This window comes from Gopherus evgoodei, chromosome 18 (assembly GCF_007399415.2).
Source record: "Gopherus evgoodei ecotype Sinaloan lineage chromosome 18, rGopEvg1_v1.p, whole genome shotgun sequence".
NCBI classification, from domain to species: Eukaryota; Metazoa; Chordata; order Testudines; family Testudinidae; genus Gopherus; species Gopherus evgoodei.
The window spans coordinates 13,627,994-13,647,878 of record NC_044339.1 but is presented as its reverse complement, the minus strand read 5'-3'; the positions used below and the strand labels follow the sequence as shown (position 1 = coordinate 13,647,878).

The following is a 19,885-nucleotide window of genomic DNA, read 5'->3' as shown; positions in this document are numbered from 1 at the left end:
TTGATGTCTGAGTAACAAGCACATGATTCTTTTAACTGAACCCTGAAATCAGCTGGACGCCTAGCCCCCAGCAGAGCCACAAAGGAAAAAAAACCCATACAATCTACCTCAGCCCAGCCCTGATATAACTTATGGGGCCAACCCTCCTCCCATTGCTCACAGGTGCAGTACCAATGTCTCCAAGTAAGGTGGGCAAGTTCTGCTTCCCCCCTACTGAATCCACTGGGATTGCATGGAGAGCGAAGGCAAAATTAGGTTCAGTGACTAACTGATTTACTGCATACATCCCTGCCTCCACATTTGCCAAGCCCTGCTGTCTTGTGTGGAGCTGAATCCCTTTCAGAAAGGCCCCACCTGCTCCCTGGGCAATAGGGACCCCCCTATAGCAACCAGGGGAGATAAAATCCAGAGCAGCTTTTGTTTACTGTAAGCGGAACTCAGAGTAATTACCACACTCGCGCCTTGGCAGGGGCTGCTGTAACACTATTTTATCTTGGATCATCCCCACAGGCAAAACCTTTTCATTACTCACAGAGAAACTCCCAATAACAGCTTTAGCGGGCAGAGGGAAGGCGGGGGGAGGGCTCCTGTCCATTGCGTAGCTTCACTAGAATGCCAGCACGTTGACTGAATTAGAGAGCAATCTATTAATGGAACCATTGTGTGCACGCTCTGAGTTCTCTCTCCTTCGCTCCCCGTCTCCATGTCTGAGCCCTTCAGGCCTTCCCGAGAGTGCTGCCATGTTGGCCGCAAATCCAAGATGGCAGCAAAGGGACAAATTCCAGTCACTTGACACCAGTGCAAGATGACTTGCACTCTGTCATGTGACTAGAGCTACGTATACACCTCTCGGACAACCAAGAGGTCCCCTGGTCTGGATATCCCCTGAGAGGATGATCACTGAGGGGAGCAAGCAGCACTGGAAAGGCAGCATGGTACAACAGATAGGACACTGGACTAGGACTGAGGAGACCTGGGTCTAATCCCAGTTCTGCCATTTCCCTGCTGTGCAAGTTCAGGTATGTTGCTTCACTTCTCCTTCTCTGTCTACTTTTCGCCTGTCCTGTCCACTCAGAGCATAAGATCTTTGGGGCAGGGTCACTCTGCCCCCCCCCTTTTTTCTTTTTTTTTTTTTTTAATCGAGCTCCTAGCACAGTGGGGCCCTGATCTCAACTGGGGATGTTACTGTCATAATCAATCAAAAAAAAAAAAAAAACACATTCCACCTCCTCCAAAACCCCAAGAAGAGAATGAAGCCAAAAAGCTCATAATATCCTGGGTTTCGAACCTCCAAACACCACCCTCATTCACACAGCTCCTTTCCCTTGTAAGTATAAAGCCCAAAGAATGAGCACATGATTTCTGTCCAATTTTGCTGGGGTCAACGACAGAGCTCCACTCAATTTCTCACCCAGCACAGCACTCTGCAACCACTAAACGACACCCTAGTGACATGTTTCTGTATCTCAAGGACCATGGACTTCCTGTGAAATTCACAGGTTCAAAGCCCGAGTTGTGTTGCGCAGTGCTAGGAATTGGACCCACCCCTTCAATGGGGTGCATCTGCCACACAGCCGATTGACTCAAAAGAGGAGTGGTGGATAATTAGAGGCAACCACAGCAACCGCTTGTGCAGCAGGTGGCCGGTGCTTTCAGGAAAGAGCAAAGGGATTGGAATTCCCCTCCAAATCACCTCCCCCGACTCTCCTAGCTGACAAGACCGCCCACAGCCTCCTGCCTTCCTGGCACCCCTCCTCCCCAGCAAGCTCAGAGAGGCATCAACTGTCTCAACCCCCCTCTGATGCTCTTAACTGGAGCTCTGAGGAAAAATCCACAAGACCCAGACCCCGATTTAGGAAAATCACTGAGGTTTTTTCACAGCCGTGTCATTAGGGAAAAAAAAGGGGGGGAGGGGGATAATGATGCTTAATTACCATAAACTCTATCCGATCAGTCCCAGAGCAGATTTCAGGTGCAAGGTGGGAGGACAGGGAGGGAGAAAAGCTGGATTTCCACACTTATAGTTGGAGATTTCACATGACTCAGCCAGTGATAATTCCAGCTCCGCGGCAGCTTTGCTGTCTGCTTTTGTCATTACCAGGGGGTAATGCGGGAGACTGATCTTGTCAAATCTCCTCCAGCCGCCAGGTGTGAAAAGGACTCCAGTGTCGAAGCTCAGAAGCAAGGGCCTAGACAGACATCTGCTTGTCTCTCTGCTCTCTCCTGGCCGGCTCCCGTAACAAGGGCTCTGGGTGTGCGTATGTGAATGCAGCTCTCTCACCATCATTCTCTCACTCTGTCAACACAGTGACAGCATCACAACCTTTTGTGCCCTCCAGAACGTCAGCTACAAGGGTACCAGACCTTCAGAGCGGGCAGGCTCTCTGTAGCTCTGTGACGCAGACTATGATACCACTGTCCCCCACTGCTGATGGCCTCCCCCCAACAGTGACACACTGGAGCTTCACAATTCAAAGTGGAAAAATGGAACCCTTTGCTTGAGACTCATCCCCTGAGCAAGGCATCACATAATTCCCCTCCAATAGGGCTAACTGCAGATAGACCCTCTCCTTTAACACCCACTAGCTAAGAGGTAGCTGGGAACAGCTACCAGCCCCCACAAAGCCAGGCTCCCTTCCTGGTTTCTCTAATCAGACAGAGAGGGCAGCCTGCAGCATTGCAGTGTTCTGTCCTTTGCCCTGTGAGCTCAGCTATGGCCAAAGACGCAAAGCCAGAGCTGAGTGTTAGGATTGTGGCCACCCGGGTTTTCTTGTCCCAGCCAACAGAGCACCTGCTCCTGTGCCCACTGCAGCCCAGCAGGGAGGTTTGCTACAAACTTCAGTGGGAGCAGGAGCAGGGCCAGACTATTGTTCTTCAATAGCTTTTTAAGTGGAGAGAGGTCTGGACCAAACACACAGATCTGGAGACCTTCACATTTTTGGAGAATCTCGATCTGAACTGTCCAGCTCTGGCTCACGGCCAGGGCCAGGTCTGTTTTTGTATAAACTAAAGATACAAAGTAGTGCTGTTGGTTTGTAGGGTTGCTGTTGAGGTTTTTTTAAGTGATTCACAGAAGGAAAGAAGGGAATGACAGCGCCACGAGGTCATCCAGCCAAGGCAAGTTTGCTTCCTACCACGTATTTTCCAGCAGTTAGTCCAGCCTACTTTTAAATCTCCTCAGCTGAGGAGGCTTCTAACAGATTTATTTTTCAGCAGCTCATATAGGAAAAAAAAAAACCTCTCTCTCTGATTTTTCTTCTCTCGCTCTCTTTGCAATAATGCAGTTTTATTCTCTGTCTCCAGGGATCAGAGGAGCACATCTCCAGACCACGCTGTTGCTGTGGGAGTGAACATTTTACTGGGGAATTGTCTCCCAGGGAGAAAGCTTCCTCCATGACCTGCCAGTGCAGCCCTTGCTCTGAGCCTCTGATACGCTCACATTTCCATATTAGACACGAGAACGTTCTGCTCTGTTTGACAGCAGCGCTAGCGTGGCCCCGTTTCCACCGAGATAGGGCTCTCTTTTGATCTCTGGTGTGTGCACCAGGGAGGGGGAAGGGAAGGGAAGGTTACCGCTTCAGTGCTGGAAGGGTTTCCAGCTCTACAGGTGTTTTTTCACTCAGTCAGAGAAAAGGAGTGATCTTCTCAGCTGCCTCTGGCTCCTTGCTTTGTAAGACGCAGGCACAGTGTCTCAAGATGTGCCACAGGAGCAGGGTCACTTTTCCTGGTCAAAAGGCCGTTTTGGAGACAATGCTGCCATGCCCAGAGTGACAGCTGCATCTAGGGCCAACATGTGATATAATGGGATAGGCTCTTCCCATGGGGTTGTAGACAGGGCCGAGGCGGAGTACACAAAGCTGGGGAGCAGCTGCCAAAGGCCACTTTACCCGAGCAAAAGACCCTGGAAGATTAGCTGAACCGGCAGAAGGTACAGATCTCCTCTAGCTCACCTGGCTCCTAAGGCAGCCGTGCCTGGGGCAGGTCGAAGGACTGCAAGGTGCCACGCTGCGAAGGGATTAGGGGAAGAACAGGGAAATTTAGGCCAGGATTTTGCCTCCCTCACTGGTGCCACTGCCCACAACTGTGAACTGGCAGACCCAACTCCCACCGAGCTTTGCTGCTGAAAGCAGCAAGTGTTGGAAAGGGAGATTGGGGCAATCCAGGAGCTGCCGACTCTGCACAGGGTGTGCCCTTGCATTGCTCTTGCACAAGCCCTGCTGGGTGCCTTTCCAGCACTGCTTTAGCTAATTAAGTGATGTATCAGTGGATTTGCAGGTGGGCTCTTTCCACTCATCTCTCACCGGCACATGCATGTATGAGTCCTAGCCGCACAAACTCCCTCTCCTACCAAACACCCCAAGACAGGTTCTAGGTCACCATGTCTCAATAACCCACACAAGTAGGTGCCCACTTTCTAATACTCCTAGCAAGTCACATGTTTGCCAGGACTGCTTAGCAGCTTGTCAACCACCCTGGAGGGAGCCAATCCCATCTGACGAGAGAAGCACAGGGGAATCCTGCAACAAGGAGGTATGGATGTGGCTGTCCTGACACAGTTAAAGGGTGGTTCCCTTCTGCAGCACAGACAGCACCCTTGGCATGTTTTAATCCCACTGTCAAATTATGGTAAAGTCTTGGTTACGGCTGAATTTGCAATGCAGGCAGGCAGAGCTAAAATGCTGAGCTGGTGTTTCAATATCTATCTTAGGCACTTATCTGGCCTCCATCAGAATAGTATCTGAGTACCTGGATTGGAGCAGGGATTCAAACCTAGGTCTCCCAAGTCCTAAGGTAGTGCCCTAACCACTGGGCAATGGTTCCTCTCGCTCTTTCCTGTACACACGTGGAAGATGTGCTTCCCTACAAAGGCCCCATCCACACTAAGAAACTCCTTGAACGCTTCCCGCAAGTTGCCTTTCCATATAAAGAACTGCTGGTGCTACCTTAGGAACGTTATGTGGCTGCGAATGCGACAGGAAGCGTCCACAAGAAAACGTCCCAAGTAACAAGAGGCCCACATTATTCAAAAGAAGCATGAGAATGCCTTCTCTAGCCTCTCCAAGCAACTCACTGCCACAAGATATTGTTCTGCGTCTGTACAGCGCCGAGCACAATGGGGTCCTGGTCCATGACTAGGGCTCCTAGGCGGTACCACAATACATTATAAATAATGACAATATCTTTGAGGTCAGAGCTCAGCAGAATTCAAAGAATGAGACTTTGCAGAGATAATGAGAAAATTCACTGTTGCAGGAGATAGGTTAAGTTCTAAAAGGACATAAACTGCTATGCCTCAAAGCACAAGCCACTAACATTGAAGTTAAACACCCGTGGCTGGCCCAGGTCATGGGGCTTGAGCTCTGTAATTGGTGGGTAGGCGTTCTGGCTTGGGCTGGGACCCCACAAAGGGGGAGGTCCCAGAGCTCAGGCCCCAACCCAAGCCCAAACATCTACAAAGCAATTTTTAACCCAAAGCCTGAACCCCGTACGCCCGAGTTAGCTGACCTGGGACAGCTGCAGCTGTGCTGTGGGTCTTTTATTCCAGTGTAAACATACCCTAAGTGACAGAGATTGGGAAGAGGCATCCCCTGTGGGTAGGACAGTCCATGCGTGGTTATTATGGGGACTGTAAACCTTTCTGTGAAACAGCTGGTACTAGTCCTTGCTGAACACAAAATACTAGACTAGATATAAAAGCAGCAAAGAATCTTGTGGCACCTTATAGACTAACAGACATTTTGGAGCATGAGCTTTCGTGGGTGAATACCCACTTCATCAGATGCACGTAGATGCAGTCTAGATGGACCATTAGCCTGATCCATTCTGGTAACTTGGATGTTCCAGGTTCCCCTAGTCTATAGTTCCTCTAATTTACACACAGCAAAACCAACACCATTGACACTGATCAGGGGAACCTAACTATTTAGTGGCAGCTAGCACAGAGCTGATCCCCGTGTGTCAAAGGCCTCGTACAGTACCCGGGGCAGAAGAGCTGCCACTAAACAATCTCAAGATGTGTGTACCAGAAGAGGGAGAACTTCGGAGGTTTCACAGAGATCCATCTAGTTTAGAAAGTCTGTGTCAGTTTCAGGTTAGCCTAGCTTAAAAGTCAGGGAAGGCTTTCAGGGAAAGGAAAGTGTGGGGGGCAGAAAATGAAAGTGGTGTGGAGCTGTCACCCTTTAGGACTTCTGGGGAAACCCTGACTGAATGAGTCAGGCGGAAACCCCGATTAAATGACTCTGGCTGAGAAAGCAGGATTTAGAAAGAAGCGAAGGTGGGTAAGTGGCCCAGGGGGTGGATATGAAGAAATAAGGGTTGGCTCGAAGTGCGTGTGGGGGGGGGAGGGTAACTTTGGCCCATCTCTGATAGGACTGGATTGTTTATGGCTTGACACTGTAACCAACAAAGTCAAGTAATATTGACACTGGCTCCCATTTGTATAGAATGGGACCCTTTTTGGTGGGTAGGGATCAGAGTCATAGATCCAGAAACGATAGCCTGGTCTTGAACAGCCTGATTAAAGCTTAGCTGCTTCTCAGCAAAACAGATTAAATTGCTACCACCGTGATCTATTCTCAGAGCATGCAATGGATAAGAAAGGGTAGAGGAGAGAGAGTCAGCAGAAGCCTGAAGGTGGGCAGAGTGTGCTAGCTCCTTTAAGGAAGCTGTGGCAAACTGTGGCATGGTATTGCATAGCCTGACACTGGAAATCGAAAGCTCCTGTGTAATAAATGCATTTCAGCACCCACAAAGGATTCCTCCTGGAATAGAGAGGAACTTCTGATGGTAACTCAGGGGGAGGGGCAAGAGGAGGACAGGAAGTGGGCAGGTGAACCAATGAAGGGAAATAATTTAGGCCTAGCGGATGGTCCTGGCTGAGGTACCCTTTACACTAGGTATCGTTAGCACCTAACAGGAATTCCTGCTCCACCGTTCATGCATTCCTCACTGGAACAATTTGGAGATAAGAGGCAAGAAGGGGTTGCATAAAAGAAAATGATTAAGAATGAGCGTGTGTTACTAGGTAATGTTAGCAGCTACTGTACCAGGCACTAGTCGCCCCAATTAGCAGCCAACAAGGATCGCTTTTGGAATACTAATGCCCTTCTAATCATAATTTTGGGGTAGGAGGCCGGGAGGGGATGACATAAAAGAATATTATTTAGAATTAGAGTGTCATCCTAGGCGCTGCACCAGGCACTGCTAGAAGACGCGATACAAGGTTTTATTTTAGGAAGCCAGGAACGCTCCGCAGTAAAACGCTGAATGTTGAAGTCCCCTTGAAGACCATCTGGTCTGGTTAACATGAGGATGTATTCAGTCCCTCTCGTTCCTTTTTAAGAAGCTGAGCTGCTGGACTCCAACCCCATGAAACAAGACCTGGCTTGCAGGCAGCCAGCCTGACGCTTTTTTTTTTTAAATGGCTAGAAAAGCGCAGGTTAAGCAATAATGATTGAGGTGGACATTATTGACAGCTAATTAGTCTGACCTTAACAACAAAGCCTCTAAGTGAACAGCCTGCAAAACCTCATTTACGCAACCCCAAGACGAACTCATTAACTGCAGGGTCCATTACCCAGTCCACTTTGCCAGTCGTTAAAAAAAGTTTTAAAATCATGTTTATGGCAGGGAGGCATAAAACCAAATCAAGAGATTTAAATAAAAACCCTAAAATTAAAAACAAAACATTCCCCTTCCCCCCCACCAATGCTACAGATTCCATCTATAGAGGAATGACTTCATCAACAAAGGACTATCTAGCTGGACTTTTACTATACTCACAATTAGACACACACAAAAAAGCAGATGCCAACATGATAATGCAGTGCGTGTCCTGTATTAAATACCCAAACCAAGGCACTCTGCTGAAAAATACCCTCCTCCCCAACCCATGAGCTCCTGGCTTGGTTTTTAAACCATAAAATAATCAGTCTAATTAAGGGAGATAATTACACACACACACACTCTGATCTCCCTCCACTTAGCTGAAGAGAACACTGCATTGGTAGCCTTCCTCGCACATCCCCAGCACTGATACTAAAAGCTCCTACTCAGCATCTCCCATCCCTCCCTCGTTAATTTCAATTAAGTTAGGTTCTTAAGAAAAGAAAATGGGGCGGGGAGAGGGGAGAGAGAAGCAGCACTTACCCTTTGGGGACTCACTTCGGGTTTTCTTGCTTTCTAAAGGACACTCACTGCTGCTGTTGGGAGAACATACTCTTCTCCTGCCTAAAATTTCATCTAGAAGAGGGAGAGAGAGACACACAGAAATGAGAGACCTGAGTATCAGATAACGCTCCACTTCTTTCCCTTTCACAGAATCAACCAGAGACTTATTTCGCATTTTGCTGCCCAAACATAGAGAGTCAGGCTACGGGGGGGGGGGGGGGGGGGGGGAGAGGAGAGAGAGAAAAAGAAAGAAAAAAAATCATCATCTTGAAAGTCCAGATCTGCTTTCCTAATCATGCCATCCAAAGGGATGTAATGACTGTTCAAACAGTGATCAATGCAACGATTTTAAGCCGTAAATTCTGAATCTAGTTTATTTCCTTACTGAGTTTCATCATTTGTTCGGCTGCCTTTTGTCCCTCTTGTGTTTCCACTCCCTTCATGCCCTGATGCAAAGCAACTGGGGGGAGGAAAAAGGGGGTGGGCGAAGAAGAAAAATCATTCCCTCTCACTCTTCCTACCACAGTATCTCTCTCTCTCTCTCTCCTCCTAAAAACCTCAAGGTCCTTAGCAATCTTCTCCCTCTAGACTGTACGGAAACGCTCGAGCCTTTTGCATTAGTGCAGCCCTTGCGAGCCAACGCAAAATATCTAATATACAATTACAGCGTCCCCTGAACAGATTTAAAATCAATATCCTCCCATAATAATGCTGGGGAAACTGAAAGCATGAAGTTGCATATGGGCAGGAAGGAAGAGACAGTTTGTCACCGTGAGCATCAAATTCTCATTTATCAAGGGCTTGTTAAAGATGCAGCATCTCAGAAAACCTTGAAAACAAGTACCATATTTGAGAGAGTATATGTTGCTTGTCTATGAGTCAACAGGAGCAAAGCACAGACACTTTGCATGCAACCTTTCTTATGGTTAAGAAATGTTACAGTTCAAATCACCACTGTTTAACACATCAAAACATTATTTCCATTTCACATGGCATCTCGAGCCAAAGCAGGGTCCTTAGTGCTAATAGTCACCCCGCATTAATTCAATTTCAGCTAGCTAAATCTAGTTGACTGAGCTGGCATTCTGTTTATCGGGAGACACAGTGGAAGGAGTTGTAGCTGACAAGAGTCCAAGCGGTGCAGAGAACAGACAGTTAACATGTGGAGGGCAGAACCAGCTAGGAAATGCCTTTATCCAATGAGTGATGTTAGAACTCTGCCAAGTTACAAGTGGCATTTCAAGGTTTTAAAGAGCACAAGCTGCCTCTGATCTTATCTCACCGTGACCCTGTCACCCAGGCTGTTAACACAACCAGTGCTTGGAAGCATTGCAAAGGTCTGCAGCCATCCATAACCGAAAAACAAAGTAAATACAATGAAATGGTGGCAATCTGAAGAAAGGATGGACTGAAAGAGAGTGACAACCTTAAATCTTCAAGGCACTCCAAATTCAAGCCTTAACTCAGCCTTCAGTGGGGGGACTGTCGTGTGCATTTTGCAAAAGGTGGAAACAAAGGCCTGCCACACAGTGTCAACCAGCAGAGTCAACTTGGAAGGAACTAAGGAGTACCTGGCCTGGCATCCTGTACTCAGGTCACAAGACAGTGCCTCTCTCCCCTTCCCACTCCCCAACTATCTGGAACTCCTCGTTCTGGGTGTTAACTTTCCTGGTCATTATACTCTTGTGCGTGCTGCAAACCCTTGGAGCTGGAGGCCAAGAGCCTCGAACCTTCTCTCATCCAGCATTTGCAGTTTCAAAACAACAAAATCCCAAAACTCAGCTCACCACTCCCAGGAGGGAAGAATCACATTAAGGCCTGATTTCATTTGGGGAGGAGACGGTGCTTATGATTCAAATGAGGAACTGGCGACACGCTTACAGGTACTGGTGGGTTAGGGCAGTGGCTCTATGCAGCAGTAGTAAACGTCCATGACTTTTCAGCTCTGCCAAAGCACCTCAGTCATGATCTAGAGTCCCTCCTCTGCCCTGCTACTTTAACCGCACAAACATACGCACAGCTCTGTCAACACGCGTTCGTGCTGACCTGCCTTGCGTCATTCCTGACCGGCAGCGCCCCTGGTACCTGCAAAACACTGACTGCTGTACAAACATCAATGAGTGACTGGCCCTTTGCCCTGCTCTCAGAGGGTGCTCCACCACCTAATCTCCAAAGCACCATGTTCACAAACGCAGTGGTGGGTCAAACGCACATATGTGATTAGGGTCATGCTCTAGGTACAGCTCATTATTTTCCATCTGTGACCAAATCAACATTTGAACCCAGCTTCCAGACATGCTACGTTAGCATATTAATGCCAGCAAGACCTGCAGCCCCTGTCCCAGTATCTCACATCCACACGCAGTCCTGAGGCTCCAAAAACCTCTAAATAATGTTATTTTGTTGTCAAATCAGCATTTTCCATTTTGAAACCTAAAGGATGGAAAAAAGCTGGGGGGGAGAGAAAAGATGACAAGACTCTTGCTACACTTCCAGCGTGGGAGTTCTTTCCATTATATTAAATCTCTTCTCTGCTAAACAATGAGCCAACTTTGCAGTTAGTATTCTGCAGTTTTTTTTTTGTTTTTTTAATTTAAAACATGTCTTACTGCATCACCTTAGCCAATGAGAATGAAAGATGGAATTGTGGTTAAGGCACGTGTCTGGGGACATATGCAGTGAGAATCCCCTGGGTTCTACTCCCAACTCTGACACAGACTATTTGACCATGAGCAAGTCACTTGATCTCTCTGGGTCTCCTTGTTACTTCTGTATTTGCATTACAGCAATGCCTAGAAGCCTCAGCTGACATCAGGATCTCATTGGGCCAAGCCTTGTACATGTTTATAATGAAAGAGAGTCCCTGCCCCAAAGAGCTTGCAGTCTGAGCTCTCACAATGGGGATGAGAAAGGAATTGTTACTGCCAGAGAACAGAGATGTACAGAGGCACAGAGCTACGGGCCCACAGTTACACAGGGAGTGTGCAGCAGAGCTAGAAATTTAATGCAGGTCTCTGAAATCCCAGGCCACTGGCAGTATCTTTACCACAAGACCATCCTTGCTCTTAGCTTCCTTATCTGTACAATGGGGTATAAGCCCATCTCACAGAGGTAGCTGAACGGTTTCATTCATTACTATTGTGAAGCCCACTGAGACCCTTGGGTAGAAGGTGCTATGTAATGCAAAGATTCATATTATAGCACAGGAGAATTGGTCCTCTCCCCTCTATATCTAATCTGTGTACCTAGCCTGGACACACCAGTCCCATCTGGGGAATATGTGCCTGGTTCCAGCACCTGCCGCCCATCCATCCATTCCAATACACCAGTCCACACTAGGGGTGGCCTATCAAATTCCGCTTTTTGGATGCCCATTTGAGAGAAGGAGAAAAAAAAATAGATCCTGAATTCCAACTTTGAACAAGTTTCCCCCTGGTTTGGTGGCAACAGCAGCAGAGCGAGAACAGAGCCCAGGAGTCTTGGCACAGTGTGGGTCTCAGTGACAGGGGAAACACAACCAAGTGTCTGGGAGTTACAAACATGTTGTTGAATGAGGGGGGTCCTGGGTGGGTCCCAGTATGGAAAAGACTGAAGACCACATAACAATGGAGCAGTATCCTTTCCCGTTAAAGGTGCTCACTTGCTTCAAATGGTAGGCATAGGATGGGTCTATGCATCCCACCAATCGCACCTACACAGCTCGGGAACCCTAGCCATTCAAACCCCGCAATTATTTCAGGGCTAGTTCCAATTTTTCCAACCAGAGGGCCAGCACCACCTGCACTACTTCCCTTGCAAACCTCCATGACCACTGCACCAATCATGGATTTGCCTACCCTGAACTGATTGTCAATAGATCTGTAACAATCCAAGCTTGCCAGGTTCTGCAGAGTGATGCAACACACTTCTGGACTGTCATGGCATCTTCTCTCTGAGTGATCTGTGTCACAACCAGGGTCAGCCAGAGGCAGGAACCAGAGGACAAGCTGAGGGTCAGGGCGCAAGCAGGGCTGGTGCAAGGCTGGCACAGGCATGATCGCAGCTGTAGGCATATGGGTTGAGCAGCCAGCAACCTGCTGCTGAACTTAAAAGCAGGTCTGCTGGCTGCCGTGTGCCCAGCAGGTCTCTGCTGCAATCCAACTGAGCTCACTAATCTGCCTGCAGGCTGGACTGGCCAGCCCTCAGGCTCAGCTGCAGGAGCTCTCTCCTGCCAACTTGGCCACTCAAGGGCCCTGGCAAGCTCAAGTGCCATGGGAGTTTTCCTCCTGAGAACGTTGTGGGCCCACTGCTGCCCTCTTGCATTCCCATCACCATGTAGCCCCACCACTCAGGGCTTGTGGTCCTGGGCCAGAGGCACTAGTCCGCATGGGGGCGGGGACTGGACGAAAAACAGCATTAGCTTCATCCACGCCTCCATCTCCACATGGTCCCATTCTGTTGTTGTAGGGCTTCTGCTTGTAACTGCAAGCCGACGCCTTCGTCTTCTCCAGGCCAAAAGCCGCCTCTGAAACACCTGGCACTGTCTCTTGGCAGCAGCTTTCGCAGGGGCAGGCCAAAGAAACACTGACTCCACAGAAAGCAGCCACTGCCAGCCCTGGTTGTTAGGTTGAGCAGGATCCATGTAAGAGCCCACCCCCACACCGCCTTGGGGCCTGCCAGGAAATGAATTTCCCAGGCCTAGACCACTTCCTCCCACAATGGGCAGAAAAGTTGCCCCACAGCACCTTGTGAACATGAGCCCAGAGCAATGAAGCAGGCTGTAGCGCTACGGATCCCAGGATACTTGTCCCGATAGCTGTTCCTGCCTCTCATGGCCAGAGACAATGTCAGTGCGGCCACGGGACAGCCACATGCTGATATCGACAAGAGGGCCACGCTGGAGCAGGTTAGGTGCTCGTGCACTGGCTCACCCAGGATGGCTGAACCCATGGCAAGCCCACAGGGATAGTCTGAGATGCATTGCCCCACATAAAGGTAGGGAACCGAGGCTGCTCTGGGGAGCAGGGAATACCTCTAATAGCCTTTAACAGCAAGTGAAGTTAAGTGGTTAAGCCAGAGAAGTCCATGCCAGGCAGTGCCACCATCTCCCGCAGCTCTCTGCTTTGATTTTCCCAGGGGAGCCACCTCACCCCCACAGTACAGGGCAGAACAGCTAGGCTAGAGCTCAGGGGAAGGGGAAGGATAATCACTGTGACAAGTCATTCAGCAGGTTCACACATCAGGTCTCTCTCACATGGGGGCAAACTTTCCCCACACACAGATGGAAAGGAGGCCAAGGGGCCACGTTTGTTTTCTTCTGCAATGCAGAGCGTTACCAAGAACAGGGCAGGGTTAGAGTGCCGCTCTGACATTCCCTAGCCAGGGCACTGCTTGTGCTGCAGAAGCACCTGGTGCAGCTAAGTGGGACGGAGCCAGGTTAGATGGGTGGAACCAAGGCTCAGCTGGTGAACATGTAACAAGTCAAACCGGCCTTTCCTCTCTCAGTATTATTCTAACAAGGGCAAATATCTTTCCAGGTCCCTGACTCCCCACCCTCCCAATTCAAGTCCTGGGTATAACAAACAGTTCCCACTAACCAGCCTGAAAGGTCTCAGAGGCATCTCTACTTTCTTTTTTCCTCCTCTGGTGCATGCAGCCTGCAGAAATACCCCCACTCCAGCCCAGCTGCTCAGTCTGTCCCTGCACAGCAGGGGACAGCTTTGTGGGGATCCTGGAGGCTGCCGCCCTGGCGACGGGCTTCTTGGTCTGCCCTGAAACCGAGACGCAGCAGCAGCTTACTGAGTCCCAGCAGGCCGTGAACAGCTAACAACAAAGACTGAGGAGTGAGGGGCCACACGGGGTGGGCTCAGCTCAGCAGAGTGGAATCCGGCGGCCGATCAGCTCTGCCCCTCGCCAGCAGGAATCAATGGAACAAAGGGAGAATGAAGCACAAGGTCATGGGAATTTATAGGCCATAATTTAACTGAGGGCAATGGGTGTGGAAAAAAAAATGATTCAGGGAAGGTGGGGGCAGAGGGGGAAGGAAGGCAGTAGGGTCTCTGGAAGGCGGGATCCCGATGCAGGGGAGTATAATGAGCAGACTTTGCCACAGGTTTTCTTCCTGCAGAGAGTAGGGGAAAGCCCTGTAGTTCAACACCAAAACAGCAGCAGTGCAATGGTGCAGCTTTGGGCAGATCTGGCAACAATTTCTTTGCACCCTTCTGGAGGTGGAAGGCTGCTCCATCCCTCCAACAGGGCAGCTCATTGGCTGAGAGGACTTTGCTAGATAAGGCAGCTGGTGTGGTGAGAACACTGCCTATCACGCAGACAAGTATTATCTCATTGCTTTTTTGTGTTTCCCTGCCTGCCTGTCTCCACCTGTTGTTTTTTGTCATACCACTGGACTGCAAACTCTTTGGGGACAGGGACTGTCTTTTGGTTCACTGTTTTAACAGTGCCTAGCGCAAAGCGGGCCTGAGCCCTGGCTAGGGCTACTCGTCACGACCGCAATATAAATGATAAAAATTTGCTAACGTCGTCACAAGTTTCTAGCTAGAGATGAGAGCACAGCAAGTCTCACAGATCTGGGCCTGGATCCAAAAGCTCTCTGGCTCAGGACCATTCTTAGCATACACCAGGGGTTCTGCAAATGTTGGAGCCAGGAATCCTCTCCCCAAACATCAACCCTTCAGGTCCTCTGTAACAAACTATTTTTAAAATGGTGATAGGGCACAGGCACAAAGGAAACTCCCCTGGGAGGCACTGCACTGGGATGGAGTATTTGAGGAGATGGGGTTTCTCTTTCCTACTGGCTCATTTCCATTACGACGTGCTGAATTTGCAGTGCTGTACTAAATAGGCCAGATTATGGTCTGGCATTACAAAATCTCAGGGTGCATCTGCACTGCCATCAGAAGTGTGACTGGCAGCACAGGTAGGCAAACCCGAGCTAGCTTTAACCGAGCCAACACAGCTAAAAACAGAAATGAAGATGCGGTGGCAGGGACCCTGTGTGGGCTGCACAAGCCCATCTGGAATCCTGGCTATGTACTTGCATTGCTAGTCTGCAGTAGGGTCAGTGCTCCTGCACATAGGCATTGACTCCATGGGTGTTCCAGGGCTGGAACAGCCATGGGAAAAAAATAGTGGGTGACCAGCACCCACCAGCCATCCACCGATCAGCTGTTCGGTGGTGGGTGGGAGGCGGTGGAGCGAGGGTGGGGCCTTGGAGGAAGGGGCGGAGCCTCAGGGTGAAGCACCCACCAGCACAGAAGAAAGTCAGCGCCTGGGCTACTGCATCTTCACCGCTAGCGAGATCAAAGCAAGCACAGCTCTGCCTACCCAAACTGCAATCACATCTTCGACTGCAGTGTAGACACACTCTTAATTTATTTTTTTTAAATCCTTTCCCCTTCTCTCCCCATTTGGACAGGCTTTTCCTGACTCTCCCTTGGAAGAGACGGGAGCTCCTGCAGGGAGATCAGCCTCAGAGTCGGGAAGAGAACTGGAATAGCTCAGGGCGCAGATCCATTCTTGCATCTCGCAAGGTAAGAGCTGATAAATAGCTCTGGAGCAATATTTAGACTGCCCCCCGCCCAAGAAATCTTCTAGCACCATCACCCAGAGACCTCTAAGTATTCTGCAAACCTCCCCTCTGTCCCCCCCAGGAGGTGGGCTTAGTGTCATGAGGTCAGATGGGACACTGATGTAAATGGAACAGGTGAATGCTCAAGGTCATACAGAAGGTCAGTGGCAGAGATGGGCGTTTCACTCAGGGAATCCTGACCAAGTCCCATGCTATATAACCCAACAATGCTCTCCTCCCCAAGTTTGGGAAAGAACCCAGGTCTCTCCTGAGTCCCAGCTCTCTGCTGTAACCAGCAGGCACTCTGCCTCTTGCACAGCATGTCACTACTGGTCCGTCAGTCACCAGCTGTCTGCCTCCATTCGCTTTGCATGAGCAGCAGCAAAGTGCCTCAGAGCCCAGCCCAAATACTAAGATTCCCAAGGAATGTGACAGAGGGAGGTGCAGGTCACCCTGGAGCCAGCCTCCAATCTGCCTGTAACTGGGCTGTTTATGAGCCAACGTGCACAAATGCCCCCTCCTCTCCCACCTCCCTTTGCAATTCATTTCTACAGAGCATACCGAGCCATAAAAAAATGGTAAATATTCATAGTAAGTAAAACACTCACAGAGAGGATACGCTGAGCGTGAGAGGCACAACTGGACTCGTTTGGTACGCTACCCAGAGAATCTTGGTTAGCAATTGTGAGCTCCACCCCCTCTCAGGGAAGATCTGGGGAGGACATGTTGGGAGGTCTAGCAGTTAGGGCAGGGGGACTGGGAGGCTGGAGTCCAGGCTTCTATCCCCAGCTTGGGGAAGGAGTGTATTATTTCAGACGCATTACAAATCAGGACCCCTGGGCTCCATCCCCAGCTCTGGAAACGAGCGTGGTCTAGTGGTCAGGGCAGTCAGCTTGACAGTTAGGACTCCTGGGTTCAATTCCCATCTCTGCTAGCAACCCACTGTCTCTCTGTGCTGCTCTGAAGAAGCTCTCTGTACCTCAGTTTATCTGTCTGTAAAAGGGATATTCTGATCCCGAACCTGCCTCACAAAGACAGTTTGAGCTATAATCAGTGCCAACAGAGGACTCCAAGGTCATGGCGTGAAAGAAGCTCTGGCAGCCAAGCACTATCCCATGGAGTGTCATGACCCCAGAGATCTCAATCCTGCCTCCCCCTCCTTAGGCTGAGCTCACCTATATGTCTGCAACTATCCTTCAGAGAGCTGCTCCCCCTTCTGCTTTCTCAGACTCATTCCACCCTGTGATAAAAACCTGCCACAATCACTCCCTCGCCCCAAGATGCACCCCCAAAGCTTCCCCTTTTCTGACGTTGGGGCGAGCTCACCACGGCATCGGAGTCCTCGCTCGTGCTGGTCAGCAGCATCACAAGTGTGGCTGGAAGCCAGGCCCTCCTAGAGCAAGTAAGCGCGAGGGGAGCACAGCTCAACCTTGGCTCGTGGCCTCTCTTGACAGAGACGAAGCGTCTCGTGTGTGTGGCCCATGCCAGCAAGCTGCTATTCCCTTAAACGCCCTGCACAGCTGCTGCGCCTGTGCAGGTCTGTCTCTGCACAGACCTCGCTGCGCCGCTCTCAAAGGTGAATGCTAAAGACAGTGATTCCAGACAGAGCTGCTGGTGGTGCTGTACCCTTAGCACCATTTAAACGTCCGATTGCACTCATTCAGCCCCGGAAAAAAACAGCGCTCTTCCAGCCCGTGACAGCTTTGACAGCCAGACTCCTTAATTCCTTTTTCTTATTCCCTTAATCTGTCATCTTTATCAGGCTGGGGAAGTGCCAGGCAGCATGCAAGAGACCCGGCCCCGATCAATCTCCACATTACAGCTGACAGAATGGTGCTAATAACTTATTGATCTCATGTTTGCCAAGCCCCACTGGGGCTGAAAGGCTGCCATTGATTGGCTTGAGGAACGAGCCCCTCAGCTGAGAGCAGAGCGGAAAGCCTTCAAATTGTCTTCTTCCCGAGGCGCTCACTGGGAGACAGAGGGAGGGGAGAGAGAGGAATAAAGAAAGCGAGAAAGGAGGATAGAAAAGGAGAAAAGTATATGTGAGAGGAAGAAAGAAGGGACAAGATGAATAAGGGAAGAGAGGAAGGAAAGTATGTTTAGGAAAGAGGAATAAAGAAAGGCAAGGGAGAGAAAGGGGGAACAGAAGGACAGAGGAGAAAAGAGAGAACAGTAGAGGAAAGGAGACACGTAAATGGAGGGAAATGAAATGAGGAACAAAGGATAATCTGGAGCTGAAAACTTAACAGGCAGACAGATTTAGGGTGACCAGACAGCAAGTGTGAAAAATCAGGACGGGGCGGAAATAGGTGCCTATATAACACAAAGCCCCAAATATCGAGACTGTCCCTATAAAATCAGGACATCTGGTCACCCTAGACAGTGTGGCAAGGCACCTTCTCAGTCTCCCCAGCCTCTGTTGCTTTTAGCCCTGGTGAGACAGAGTTGGGTAAATGCGGTCCCCCTTGGGACACAGGGAAAGGCTGCTCCCCATATCTCTACCAGTCCTATTTAGAGTATTCTTTTACTTCCTTGTGGGAGAGAGTACTGCCTCTCCTGGTGAGACTCGCTGTCTTGCTGCTTCTACACTCTTGGCAGCAGGGCTCCTTCTCTCTCTGCTCTCCCCCCTCCTTCCTCCTAGGGAAGGGTTTAAAAAGGTCTCAGGTGGCCCTAAGTTGGAATCAGCTGATACTAATTAACCTAAGGTAGCTCCCCCTCAGCTGATTCTAATTGCTACCTTGGTAACCCTTTCTCAGTTGAACCTGATTGGCCTGTAGTTGCCTCCCAGTTGATAAGGAGGAGGGCCTTTTAACCCTCGGGGACCCTCCCTTGCAGCTCTCTGTCCCGAGTTTATCACAACAGACTCCCCTCTTTTTACTGACAGAAAAGGGTTAACTTAATGCCCCCCACTCCCAATGCCACTGCTCTGGAGTAAATTTATGTTTGAATGCTGCAAAAGAGCACAGCAGCGACAAGTTCCCCAGGCAGCATTCAATACCACGCTCCGGCATTTGGGGAGAGGGCATCGGGGTGGGGGGGAATTCATTGATGAGCCGGATCCCCACAGCCACGTGCTAACAGCTGACACCTCCCCACCGGTTCGATCGGTACCTCAGGCTAGAAGTTTGCTTCTGCCACAGAATGTTATTGATGACCCGAGTAATCACTGAAAGGCGTTGGACACTTCGGGGCAGGGGGTGTCTTTGCTCCGTTCCACTGGGGATGGGGGGGGGGTGTCTCACATGTGAACCAGGGAGCTCTTGCAGCCTGGGACTACCTGTACAGGCAAAGACACCCGGAAAACATGCACAGCCCACAATAACGGCGACAACGAAAGCTCCTCTGAAACGACCACACATCGCTTCCCGCTGATTCCAGCTCAGCCCCAGGCCAGACGGCGGGGCTGAGTGCTGATTCACAAACTGACCTGAAGAGGGCATCAGTGAGAGGGCCCTCTAGTTCCTGGAAAGGCAGCTCGTTCTAAGCACCGCCTGGAACGGTTTTTGCCAGTTTTAGGGATCTCACAACTGTTGTTAAGTCCATGCCCCAGCAGGGCTTCTTCAGCCAAGCTGATCTGAATGGCAGGGGCGGTTTTTTAAAAAACTCTTTCTTGGCCTCCCCAGGGTCAGCTCTTTAACGTCACTCCTCTCAAAAACACCAAACAATGCAGCCAGGCCTGTCTCGAGAAAGGAGGACTTCCCCCCTTTCCACAAGCTGCTGCGCCATACCGCGACTGCATGAAAGCAAGCAAAGATCAGACAGGTAGCCCAACGCCTTCTGCAAGGGCAGGTAATCACAATGCAAGCTCGTCATTGACATACTGTAAAAAAAAAAAAAATTACATAGCTCCAAGCCAACCTACGCACTAGTGCAAGAGTTCCCATTACTTCCAGGCATGATGTGATTGAGTTCACAACAGTCACTTCTGATAACATACACATGCCTGGGCACGCACATTTATATACGTATGGAGTTACACACAAACATACACATATTATATATGCACACACACACACACACACGTGCACTTATTCGCATGCCCACACTCAAATATACATATGACACGAGCACACACTTTGGGGAGGATAAAATCTCAGAGCTGAAATCTATTGACTCATAGTGAGGCTGGGAGAAGCAATTCATTTCCCG

At 49.8% G+C, this 19,885-nt stretch overlaps 1 protein-coding gene across 4 annotated transcripts in view; it reads right to left on the bottom strand.

Moving 5' to 3' along the window:
• SAMD11 (sterile alpha motif domain containing 11) overlaps positions 1-19,885 on the bottom strand; it is a 175,128-nt gene that overhangs the window by 43,157 nt on the left and 112,086 nt on the right. For all 4 annotated transcript variants that reach the window (XM_030537710.1, XM_030537711.1, XM_030537712.1 and 1 more), the window contains exon 6: positions 8,149-8,241. In XM_030537710.1, the coding sequence (XP_030393570.1) occupies positions 8,149-8,241 (93 nt within the window). The remainder of the gene's footprint in view (positions 1-8,148; positions 8,242-19,885) is intronic.